This window comes from Drosophila kikkawai, chromosome X (assembly GCF_030179895.1).
Source record: "Drosophila kikkawai strain 14028-0561.14 chromosome X, DkikHiC1v2, whole genome shotgun sequence".
Classification (NCBI taxonomy): Eukaryota; Metazoa; Arthropoda; class Insecta; order Diptera; family Drosophilidae; genus Drosophila; species Drosophila kikkawai.
Genome location: NC_091733.1, coordinates 24,745,591 through 24,759,194, shown reverse-complemented (window position 1 = coordinate 24,759,194; position 13,604 = coordinate 24,745,591). Strand labels below are relative to the sequence as shown.

General features: G+C 36.1%; 1 protein-coding gene across 13 annotated transcripts in view; it reads left to right on the top strand.

Annotated features, from left to right (window-relative positions):
- Cngl (Cyclic nucleotide-gated ion channel-like) overlaps positions 1-13,604 on the top strand; it is a 63,665-nt gene that overhangs the window by 31,101 nt on the left and 18,960 nt on the right. For 11 of the 13 annotated variants that reach the window (XM_070288655.1, XM_070288659.1, XM_041774696.2 and 8 more), the window contains 2 exons: positions 2,772-3,055; positions 10,981-11,025. In XM_070288655.1, the coding sequence (XP_070144756.1) occupies positions 2,772-3,055; positions 10,981-11,025 (329 nt within the window). The remainder of the gene's footprint in view (positions 1-2,771; positions 3,056-10,980; positions 11,026-13,604) is intronic. The other 2 variants (XM_041774693.2, XM_070288660.1) reach the window with 1 other exon arrangement.

Genomic DNA, 13,604 nt, shown 5'->3' with positions numbered 1-13,604 from the left:
GATTATGAGCTTTACTGCAGCCACTGGCTACACTTTAATGGCCTTGTTTGTGAAGGTTTACAAAAATAAATTCCCTAAAATTGTAGGGTTTCAAAAACAGCTTGCCAATAATTATGTGCAAGTCCATAAAATGCAGACTTCCCATACTATATCTATATATTTTATCAAAAAATATTTCCTAAAACTACTTGTGCTAAATGCAGTGGCTAATGAAGGCTTCATTAAAGTAATTACCACCTAAAAATGGAGATAATTACCGAAACTACTTGCGCTCGTTACCTAAACTCCATGCCCAGTTTGAGACTTTTAAAACATTTAAGTACTTGAGAGCTTAGCAGGGCATGAATATTTATGCTTAAAAGTTATTAAATTATTGCCAAAAGGCTTTCGCTGTACGATTTGTCATTTCGACTAATTAAAATTGAGAGCACTTATCATCGCTGTGCTTTTTTAGGGGATTCCCCCATGGCCACAATATATTGCAATCAAGTTTTGTGGCGCACTTAATTGCCATTGCTGCTGGTTTCTATATACCATACATATATCCATAGGGATCAGGGATATATATATATATATGTAGGCAACTCACAAGTGAAGCTTAATATGGCACTGAACCGATTTGTCAACTAATTGGTGGAAACGGGCATACAAATCCCGCCAGATATGTTGTGTGGTTTCCCCTATTTGGGACCAGGGGCCAAATTGAAATCCTCAGACGGATTTTGCCAGTTGTGTCACGAATATGTATAAGTACACTTAAAAAAATATATATTTTTATATATATATTTTATAAAAATATTTTTCTATATTTTTTAAATAAGAAAAATGAAGAAAATTCTTCTACAATTAAGAAAAAAGTTTCCTGAACTTTAGGCAAGACCCCTAAATCAAGACAAGACACCATAAATAAAATTTGGTTGGGTTCTATTTTTCTTAAATTTAGAGCGCATTTTTTTTTATTATTCTTTTCTTAAAATAAGGCTTAATTGCACTTGTTTTGCTGGTAAATTTTTCATCAAAAGCCTTGGCGAATTTTCCCTAAAAATATCAAGGCAAAAAATTTCTTACATGTGCGCTTATAATTCCCAACTGGTTTTAGCATCTCTGGAATGAAGTGACGGATGCTGGCAGTGGTGAACTCATGTGGTGTTGTGTGTTTATGTTAGTACATATATATGTGCTATTACATAGTTACTTTTCAAAAAGTGGCTATTTTAGGGCGATTTTAGGTAAACAATTTTATAAGTGTAAGAATTTAAATTGGAAATAATTACGAAAAATTAAGATTCACAATTGATAGACACATTTTTAAGGGTTACCTTTAAAGAAACACAAATTTATTTTTTTTTTTAAAGAAATTTATTAAATTTCCAGCTTAAACTGGGTATGTAGTACCCATTTTTTAGCAGTGCTTTAAGGACATGGACAGCGACCACCGCCAGCTGTCCCAATGGCCAAATCGATGCTACCGAGTTTGCGGCACTCTCGAGTACTTACGAAGTGCGAGTACTTTTGGGCCCCCAAACGGAGCTGGCTTAAAGTTGGTATTCGGCCACTGGCGTTAAATTAATAATGCCACTGCCACTGCCACCCGACCCCCTATGTTCCCATGGCTAACAAGTGGCTCGACACTGATCCAATCAAAGTGTGAATGGGAGAGCGGGGAATCTGGGATTTCGGGTTGGCGATATGGGATTGGGTTCGATTTCCACGATTAGTGCCAGTTAATGCCAATCGATTTTTGTAGCAAGTTATGCAATTGTGCTGACAAAAGCAAGTCTCTGGGCATTTGTTTTAATTGGATTTTAGCTACATTTCATGTAAAAAAATAAGAGTGACTTGAAGCTTAAATGATTTTATTTGAAAATTAATTTCATATATACTCTCTGAATGGCTTTTCCGTTTCAGTTTCAGTTTTTCTTTTCGATGGCAATCAATAATGTAATATTTAAAGCTGGGCAAAAGTTTTTCCCAACTCTCTCCTCCCCTGCTTTTCCCCATTTCCCGAGCTCTGTTTCCGCCTTCATTCACCTGAAGGCTCTCCGACTTGTTGGCCAAGTTTTCGTGTCGGGCGCAATCAAATCAAAGTTTAATTATTATCGTCAACATCATCCGATTTAAAATGCACCGTGGGGCAAACGTGGTAACGGCCTTGCTGCAGTTGCAGTTGCAGATGCGAAAGTCATTGGAGATGCAAAAACATTTAACGAAATTCAACAAAATAATAATAAAGGAAAATACCCTTAAAAGTTCTTAATTATTTCCAATTTAAAATTTCATTTATTTTAAATTAACATTTTATATAAAATATATTTTGTATGTCTTTATCTTATTTAAATAATTCAAATTTTAATTTCATAAGTTTCTTCAGCTTCTTGATATTATTTTTAACCCACATAGAACACCTTGGAGTGCCAGTATTTTGTACACAACTGTACCTGTAGCATTGACACCATTGACATTTTGCCCTGCACCAAAGAGGAATTTGCATAATTAGCAATTAAGATGCGCTCAATTGCGATTGATGGGGCCCCAGGGACGGTTGTTCCTGGCGATAAGCCAAATTAATATGGAATTGGTATCAGCAACAGTATTGAGACAACTTCAAAGCGTGAATAGTATATCGATGTCTTAACGATATAATTTCTATCAAAACACTTTGATATTTATTTTAATAAATAAAAACTATTTTTAAGACCCTGTTTTTGATTTCGATTTTTTATCGATTTTTCTTCCGATATTTATCAATTTGAAAATCACTATCTTTGCAGATGGAAACGCACGACCACGAGCACGGAGCGGGCAAATTCGTCAAGGATGTGGCCCGCCAGGTGCACGACTGCAACAGCGACACCGATGTCATCAGTCCCACGGGCACTAGTAGCTCCGGCGGCGGCGGTGGAGGTGCCAGCGGTGGAGCCAGCGGCGGCGGGCCTGGGACAAGCGATGGCGGCCACCACAAGCGGCATCATAAGAGCAGTGCGTCGGCAATGGCCCGGGACGACGACAACAACAGTGCGGCCCACTCCTCGGACAGCAAAAGTCCCAGTCAGCGGTGAGTTTGATTTTTTTAGTTTTCGCCCATTTTCCCCTATTGCCAAAAACCGAATAAACACCCACACATGCACTGAGCGAAAAAGGGGAAGAGTTAAGAAATTGAAAATATATATTAGGGGACTTTAAAAAATTGTTTAAAATTTTTAAATTAAAGTTTAAAAATCGTAAAATTATTAACTTAAAATTTAAAAATCGTAAAATTACTAAATTAAAATTTAAAAGTCCTAAAATTATTAAATTAAAATTAAAAAATCGTAAAATTAGTAAATTAGTAAATTTTAACCAAATATTAACTCGAACGGGTTTCCAGTAAATTAATTAAATTTTAGTTAAATAATGTAAAACATAAAAAATAATATTAATTTTCAACTAAAATTTCTTAAGGCAAAGGTAAACCTAAAAGGATCTCCGTTTTGTTTGTACATTTTTTAATATTTGTAAAATTATTATTATAAACCAGTTCGCTCAGTGCACACACACCGACACGTGCATAGCTGTAAAATAAAAGTTGAAAGCGGACTAACAACAAATAAGAGAAAAAGCTAAGAAAGCTAAAGAAAAGAGCGAAACGAAAAAAAGGAGCATAACAAAGATGATTTATTCAAATCGTGCCAAGTTGTTACCAAACACATAAACATAATCCGGCTCTGCTTGCAGTCCACACACACACCACACTCACACCCTCAAACCCACACACACTCACAAACACACATAGACACGTGCCGTAAGCGTAATTGATAAATGTGTAGCATACTTTGTTGGGCTTCGTTCGCCTTGGCAGCTTTGTTGTACGCCGTATTTGATCAAACGTAAGCGACATTCACATCCGTACTCTCGCATCCGTATCCGCAAGACAGCTGAAGAAACCCTGAAAAAAACCAATAAAAATGAAGCAAAAAATAGAGCAAAAAAAAATAAAACAAATGAAACAAGGCCCCCGGAACGATTCAATTCAGTTCAACTCAACTCAATTCAATTAAATTAAATTAGCAATTAGCAAGTCCCCCCCAAACATGTAGTATATATAACCGTGTGTGTGTGTGTGTGTATATGATGATGTCCCCAGCATATCCTGTATATCCTTTGCGGTCGGCCGGGAAAGGGGAATTGAAATCTGAATGGGAATGTGTGAATGTAAATGTAAATGTTAATGGGAGACGTGGGGGGAAGCAACATCAAAAGTTTTCAGTTCGGCTTCTGGTTAATCTAATCAGCAGCCTTAGATCTGGCCAGGGGCAGCTTCATACAGCAGACAGTGCGTTACGGGGCTGTAAATTGGTTTAAATCCAGAAAGAATGTAAAAAGCTAAAACCTTGAAGGCCTTGTATACCTTGTTATTAAATTTTAAATGTTTTTTAAAATATAAATATCAAGGAAAAAGGTTAATTAAATACTTAACTACTTAATTATTTACTTTAATTTATTTTTTAAATATTTAAACCCAAATTAAAACCCATTCTAAAGGTCTTACAGCCGCTGAACGCACTGTTTCCTTTGCCCAGTAAATGTTGAGGTTTTCCCGAAGCTTCAACTTTTTTTGCCTTTGCAGTTGAATGGAGCTGTCGCAAGGACACTCACACACACACACAACATGACACACAGTGACAACTTTTGTTTGTTCTTGTGTTTATTGTGCCATTGTGGTGGTGGCAAAAAGGAAATTAGCAATGACAATTAGCCGGGATTGTCCATGTCCGTCTTGGTGTGTGTTCCCCCTCTTTCTCCCTCTCTCTCTGTATGTGTGTGTACATGATTTCATTAATTAACTTGGCCCACAAAACAAAAGGGAAAAGCGGAAGAGTTACACACCTCCCTTGGGGCCAAGAAGTTTCACCAGCTCCTTGGGCTAATGTGCACTCTCCTTGGGGTTAATCTTTGGGCACATGACTATACGCCACTCCAAACCAATCCCTTTGGCTCAGAATCCACTCCAGAATGACAACCACACACGCAATACACTCACATACACTCACACGGTTGTCCCCCCCACTTTACCCAAAAAAAGTGTTTATGTGGCCGGGCCAACAATTTAATCAAAAGAAAACATGGCTTCCATTTTAACTACTTACTTATTTAGTTGACAGAGTCCGCAAGGGAAAAGAGGCTATTTCTTTATTTTCCTAAGGCGATTTGAAGTCTCTTGAAAAGGCGGCCAAAAGTATGCAATTATTTTAGATGAGTAATTTTTTTTTTTCAGATGTTAAATCAATTTCCTTGGTATATTTTATTTCTAATAGATTTTCCCTTATTTAAAACATATTAGCCAATGTTATCGTTTGAAATCACTTGTTGTAGTGCCTTAAAGTATGCAATGATAAACTAAACTCAGCTCCCAAGTGATTTCAAGTCCTTAAGTACAAAGAAATGGAAGCCCTACCCCTTTTGAGACCTTAAAAACTATTACTAACCTTTAATGGCAACCGTGTCTGATCGTATATACCTTTTCGGATCGGATCGCATATATAATATATATATGTTATGTAGATCCGGCAGCTCGTCGCTGACCAGTGCACAGCACCATCCGTGTGGCTGCACCACCACCAATACTAGTTTAAGGTACACAGAGAGGGATAGACTTATACTGGCGCCGGCACATCATCCTCATCCATATCAGCGGCGCCAGGTGCGCCTCCATGTGAACAGTCCGTCCTCCGACCAGAGTGCGTACACCCCGGTGGGCAGTGGCAGTGGCCGGTCGCTGCCCGCCATGAAGACGCTCTCCTCGTTCATCAGCGAGCATCCCGAGGAGCTCTGTCCGGCGGATGGCCAGGGCCAAAAGCAGAATCAGTACGGGAATCCCAGTCACAACCACAACCAGAATGGCCAGCAGACAACGAAGTGGAAGAGCCTGCGTGCCGTGATGGCCTACTACTGCTCGCTGAGGCGCATCAAGAGGAAAGCGCCCTCCCCTTTTCCCCCATTCCCCCTTGTATAATCCATATGTACCAGTGTGTTCCATACTCTATAACCGTAATGCCTATATACGCGTTGTTCTAGCCATTAACTAACCAACAAGGCACAGAGAAAGAAAAGAGAATGCAGAGACATTGATTTGGCTTTGATTATTAACATTAATTTGGTGTTAGTTTTAAAGAATTAAAGGTTTTAAATTAGCTAATTTATGTTTAAAAGATTCTGAAAGTGCTGAAAATATTTTGAAAAAATTTTAGAGTTTTTTAAAGACGTAAATTCGAAACTCTTATGATTTTTTGCTACTAACAACTTTAATAATGCTATAAAAACTATTTAGAGGACTTTTTTAATAAAATTAATATTTAAAAATTAACAAATTAATGTTTAGAATGTTCTAAAAGTGCCGAACATATTTTTAAAAACTTCTAGAATTTCTTAAACACATAAATTCTATACTCTTTTATGACCTTGGCCTACAAGCAACTTTAATAACGTTCTCAAAACCTATTTATAGGTTTTAAAAACTTAAAAAAATAACCCAAAAATTTAATTAAAGTAAAAAAAAAACCAACTAAAAGTATTATTACACTCTGGCTCTCTTGTTTCTTTCTCTGTGCTTCCCTTAATATATATGTGTGTGTAAACCCTCCTGTGTGGGTGTGTGCGAGAGAGATCCTGGCCAAGTAATGTCCTGGCTCCCCGCCCGATAAACGTAAATCCATTGCGTAATCGATATGTACTAACCGCATCCGCCCAACTAACTCACATCTCTCGATCGAAAACCGATCTCTCGCCCGCTCACGCCCTCTCACTTTCACTCTCCCTCTGTCTCTGCCTCTGTCCCCCCTACTAACCCAATCGTAGTGTATGAGACCTATGTGTAACCCTAATATATAACCCCAATATCATTGATGTGTAAGCGAATGCCAGACCTCTCTTTGTCTCTCTCTCTCTCTGAACTGAACTAAAAACTGAAACTCAATATCGCCTGCTCGCTCTCGTTCGCTAGCTCTATCCCACTCTAACCACTAACCCTGTCTTTCTTTCTCTTTCTCTCTCATATATCCTTTTGCTGGGTTACAGTTAAGCCTCGTCAAGTGAACAACTTTCGTTCTAGTTTCGTGGCAAAGAGGATTTAGGCATTTAATAAGAGTGTGGGGAAAGTGTTATTAGCCATATGAATAAATTATACCATGAGGGGTAGAGGTAACACTGTACACCGAGTACAGTAGTTAACCCCGCGCAACAAAGTTTAGCTTGGGGTAAGAGGGGCCAAGAGGTGTCTTGGAAGGATATACATTTTACCACTTTCTGTTCTAGTTTCGGTTCATTTTTGGCAAAGGGCAACTTAAAAAGTTTGCTTCAGCTAAACAACTTGATGCTAACACACACACACACACACGCGAATACACTCAAGTTGCTAAGTACAGAGAGAAAAATATTTGATATAATAATTTATATTTATTATTTATTATAATTTATAAAAGAATTTAAATTTTTGAGAAACCAAGTAAAGAAACCCTAAATTTTAAAGTAATTTGCAGTCTTTTCTCCGTATTTATGTTTCAAGGATAACGAAAACCCTTAGGACCTTGACCTTGATGTCAAACTTTACAATACTTTCAATTTTATTTAAGACCAAGAAACTATTCCAATTTAAACTTAATTTCAATTCACACAGAAAAATTCGTAAAATTTCAATTAATTCGTACTTGTTGTCCCTGTTTTCTTTCAGTGTATAAGTAGGGCCAGTATATGAGAAACTTTTGCTGGCAAAAATCTCGGCAAACAGTCGAAAGTTTAAGTGGCTTTTGCCAGTGTGTGTTGTGTGTGTGCCTGAATCGATATGTTTAAGCTGCTGGCGCTGCAATGTAGGCGAACTTTTGACACAAATACACCAACACATACACCAACACCACTACATTAATACACCAACACACACACACACCAACATACATATGCGCCTATGCATATGCCAAGGAATTGCACCCCTTTTTCCCCGGCATTATGCTTGGGGAAATGGGAAATTGCCCTTGCCCTCTCTCTGTCTCTTTCTCTCTGACTGACAACTTACAAAGAATTTGAATTTAGAAAATTGCAAATTTATGTAGGGAGCCGCCAAGTGAACACAATGCCACGGAGAAGCCTGCCAGAATTTATGCACCACTTGCAGCAGCAGGATTCCTTCTCCTGTCCCTGTCCTACGATTTGCCATTTGATGTCGCCAAAGTTTTCCCTTTTCCCTTTCACTTGCATAGATAGTATATAGTGGTGCATGCAACCCCCAATTACCCCCTCTCTGCGGTTAGGTAATTCCCTTACAAGCGACTCTTGATTCCTCCTGATGCGCAATCAAATTCATTTGTTCGATCCGGCGATTGTGTTTTGATTTGCAAGCACTTGAAATGCCGCTCACATCCGGCAATGATATATATATATATATATATATATTGTTGGCTTTTATCGCATTGTCAGCAGGCTTTAACCTCTTTCCTCTCCCCTCTTGGGCTGCTCATTAACTAGGATGACCCAAAATAATTGGGGTATTACTCACGGGCAATAAGCCGCACACACACACACCCGACTTTCATCGGTGTCACAAAAACCTAATTCGGCTGGGAATTTACGATTTACGAGTGCACTTGCCAGGCAAATTGCTCTTTGGGTACTTTGTGTTTTTAATTTTTGGGTTTAAAATTTTTGAAATATATGCATATAAAAGGGCTCTCATTGGGGGGGGGGGGGGGGGGGGGGGGGGGTTAGGGGGGAAGTGACAGGTTTTCCTTTGACTTTGGAAACAGCTAAAGAAGTGAGTTTGTTATGTAAAAATATTGCGCGGGTTTTTTTTATTCATTTTTTAATTAATTCTTAATTTCAAAATAAAATAAATTAAATTTGTTTTTGTCCAACGTATTTATTATTATTATTATTTTTTTTTTCATTTATAAAGGTTTTTTAAATAATTTTCGTGGGTCTTTTATTGAAATTTTTCTGCAAGTATTATTATTTATATTCTTTTTTGTAAATATATATTTTTTATTTTGTATTAAAAAATAATTTAAATTACTTTTTTTTTGTCTAGAGTATTTATTAATTTTTTTAATATTTATTCCCCAAATTAAGGCTGCTTTAACCTTTTAAAGTATTTTTTTCTGTGTGTCTTCCTTTAATTTTTCTACAAATAATATTATTTCTATTCTATTTTGTTATTAAATATATTATTTATTTTATATTTTCACTGTTTAAAATTTTATAAAAAAAAAATCATAGAATAGAGGAAAACTCTCAATTTTTTTTAGTGAAACTTAACTTCATTTTACTTTCTAAAATATTCATTAATAGAATATTTTCATATATAATATTTATATGGAAATATTCTCTCTCGAAAAAAAATTTAAAAACTGGCTGCTTGTCAAGTAGATTTCCCTGGAGAATTTCCCATGACACCCTGACACGATATAAAATCAAGCTGGAAGCTGCTACACTTTTGCCGGGTGTGAAGTGTCCCCAGACTGTTATAAATTTATCCCCATCAGCAGCAAGAGCAGCTGATGGGGGCAGCAGGACGTTGGCCAAATGACTTGGCGGAATTTTTCAATTGTTGTACCATCCGTATGTGCGTGTATGGGTGCTGTGCTCCATCTGGGCCATGATGTGCGGCCAGTCAGTCACGCGGCGTACCGAACGCGATTGTTTAGCATTCCGTCCGGTCATGGCCTGCGGCTGGAATGGCCGCAAAAACCCAAAAACGAAAATCGAAAACAGAAAACAGAAAAGTGAAAACAGAAGGCAGAAAAATCGAGAAATGAACGAGTAGTAAAATGGCTCGACGGGCAGAATACCCGGTCAAAGAGCTGGGATATATCATTGGGATGAGAGTTCCGCTAAAAAATAATTATTTTTAAACCTAAAATTTATAGAAATTTCTTAAATAATATTTCATAAAACCTTTTTTAAGGATATACAATAAAAAAAAGAACATTTTAAATAAATAAATACCCTTTAAACGTATAGAAAAAAATTATAGCATACTTTCCAGAGCTATTTAGCTTACGTGAAAATGTTCTTGATTTTTGATGATTTCCCATACATACACTGCGCGCTTAATGAGTGTGTAAAGGCACAGAAAACCCCAAAAAACGTGATGCCAAAAATCGAGACAGAGGCGTTAATTGAAATCCGGCTTAGGCTTAGGCAATCCCCGGTTAGCCCCAGGACATCATGCAGCCATTAAACAATAACAATTTCAGGCGACCGACCACACATGGCCACACACACACTCGGCACACTCGACACACTCGACACACACGCTGAACAAACAGTAGAGTCCTTTAACATTTCGCTGGATGATTTGTGGTGCAATAAAGAAGGCCATTTAATACCCGGGGCCCGGCTCTTTAACCTTTTGCTAACCCGAGAGCCTGAATCGAAATCGAAATCGAAGAAGCGAGAGAAATTGGGAAACGCCAAAAACTAACAAGCTCATTCTCAATTTATATTAAATCGAAAGTCCACAAATGGCTCAGCTGACCCCAAAACAACAATGGGGTCAGTCCCACACACACAATTACATAATATATATATATATATATATATGTGAGTGTGAGTGTGTGTGTGTGTGTGAGCGGGGTAATCTTATCGTGCAGCAAGCCTTTTTCCACTTGGCTGAAATGCGGGAAATGCGGCCAAAAAAAGCCCCTATATTTCTGTATCTGTCTCTGTCATCCCCCTACTGTCTCTCTAGCTATCTCTGTCTCTCTCTCTCTCTCTGTCTGTCTCTCTTTAAGCAAAAATATATATATCTATATATTTCTATGAAACAAACTCACACAACAAATATATGCTAAGCTTTGAAAAACAAATATCAACCAGGAAATAGCAAAATAGAAAATAGCCTAATAGAAAATAGAAAGAAAATATATATACATATATAAATAGAAAACAAAACAAAACAAAAAACAATAACAAAACAATGACAATGAAAATGAAAAACTTTCGAAACTCGTTTAGGAAATCGCGTATCGGAGATGGAGCTTCAGATCCAGATTCCGATTGGTAAGTTTTATACTCTTGCGTTTCTTATGATTTCTCGGTTTTGTCTCTGCACACACACACACAACAGAATACACACACACACACACACACACATGGAAACATAACGAGCTTTGTTCTGCTTTTGATTTGATTATGATTGCGATTATGATGATGATGATAATGATGATGATGATGATGGCAATGGCCGTTGATAAGGATGATCTCGGCATGTGCGCGCTTTGCATTTGAATAGGCCGCAAAAAGCAGCAACAGAAACATATATATACTTACTACAAAACATGTCACAAATACATATATATATATTATATATATAAAATAATAGCGAGTAGAGGGTTTTGAGCAGGTCCAAAACCGCAGTTAAACACCCAAAAAAACACCCAAAAGAAACAGTGTAAAAAGCCAACAAGGAGACACACCCTACACCCACACACCCCACTCACACACCCACAGTATACACCTATAGCTATCATTGTTTTCCTTTGGTTTTGTCTTTCGTTTAGCTAAAAAACTGCATTGCTACCAAATCGCTTTCGTTTTTCGTACCTCATCGTGTACCACACGACGTATGCGTAATATCTTAGCCACCGCTGTAAATATTATAGAAACAATGAAATCTAGCCACAAAAAAATATATAAAAAAATTTAAATAAAAAGCGACGAATTAAAAACATTAAAAAAATAAGCAAAACCTAAACATTTGAATGCAAACAATAACTGTGCATAAATCAAAACAAAAATCCAATTAATGCATCACCCAAAAAACCAAAAAATATATATATATATCTCAACTGTACATACAAGCCACTTACATATATATATATATATTATATGTATATATATATATTATAAACCGAATCAAATCGAATCAAACCTAGTACCCTAGATGCTATAGCAGAACAGACGATTGAATGGCGACCCTGAGCGCGGCTTGAGCAAAAGTTGAAAAGAAAAAGAAGTGGTAAACCCCTCAAAACCCCACCCCTCCCCTGTACCCTGACCCTGTGTCCTTTGTAGATCTAGTCCTAGATCGAGTTGGTATATATTCGTACTTGGTAGTGCTTAGCCATACTCTTGCCCCTGGAACTTCGTATGGTAATTGTCGTCCGCCTGTCCGTGTTTTGTTTTGTGTTTTGTGTTTTAAAAGTACATAAATTACAATCACTACTGATTGATGAAGGTTGAAATTTCTTTTATATATATATTATTTAGGTTGTTTTTTTTGTTTTTGAAACATTTTAAGCATTATAAATGATGGCAAGCAGGAAACAGAAACACTGAGAAAACCATAAATCAGGATGTTATACAAGATTGCCAACTTTTGGGAAATATTATTTACTTTATAAATGGGATAAATGGGATTTATTTTTATTATTTTATTGAGTGAATATAAAGTTGTTTATTTCTTTTATATTTATATATACATATATATTTTTTAATTAAAGTAAATATGAAGGAAAAATTGTTTAAAGGAAAACAATGGGGAAATTTTCAGCTTAAGGAAATATTTTTTAAATATTAGTTGTATATTAAATGTTTTATTGATTTATAAAATCTATATATTTTTATTATCCATATATTTTTAAATATTTATATATTTAAAAAAAGCTCAAAGGCAGACAAACAATTATTTTCTTTGAAATTAAAATTGTTTTTATTAAAATAATAAATATAAGAACAAAGAAATATTTATTTAAAATAATAAAGTTTATTTTAAAGAAATATTTTCTAGTTTTTATATTTATTTCATATTTAATTTAAAGAAATATTTCTTTGTTTTTATATTTCTTACTTTACTTTTTACTTATTACGTTTATTTTTTGTATTAAAAATTAATTTCCATTAAATGTTTTTATAGCTAGAAGTTATTGTTATTTTTAACTGGTAACTTTGCTTAATTTTTAATAATATAATTATATAATATTTAAATTCAAAGTTTTTTACTTGATGACAGAACTAAAGGTTTTTCCTTTTACATTTTCCCTTTATCTGACTTAGGCTTCCAAAAGTGATTAATGGAGTTCTAAAGACTCAAAACCAAGTATATACAAATCATACCCTCACCTTGGGGGCAAGAGTATCCCTAGCTTCGGTTTGCCGAACCATTTTTTTTATTTCTGGTTTTAGTATAATTTTAATTCCCTTGCTTTTAATTGTAAGCAACTTTTCAGTTTCAGTTTCCTCCAAGGGGTTTAAATTTCTTTACCTCGAGAAAAGCGAGTTTTAAATTTTTTTTTTTTTTGTTTTTGCTCGCTTTTCCTTGGTTTTCCCCCCAAAAAGAAAACACCTGGCAGACAGTTTAACACTTTTCCAACCCCAAACCCAAGGCCGCCAAGAGCTATTTATAGCGATAGCGGAAAATTCTTGGCCACTTTTTACCCAGCTCTATCTCTCTCACTCTCTCTCTCTCACTGATTTTCTCCTTCGCTCTTGGTCTGTCTCTGTCTCGCTGCTGGTGCTGCTGCTGCTATTGCTGCTGCTCAAATTGTTTTCCAATTGCAATTTTCCTCATTTCCCGTCAATTGCATAACGCCTATGATTGTGATTTCGTTCGATTACATTTGATTCTATATTCGATTTGA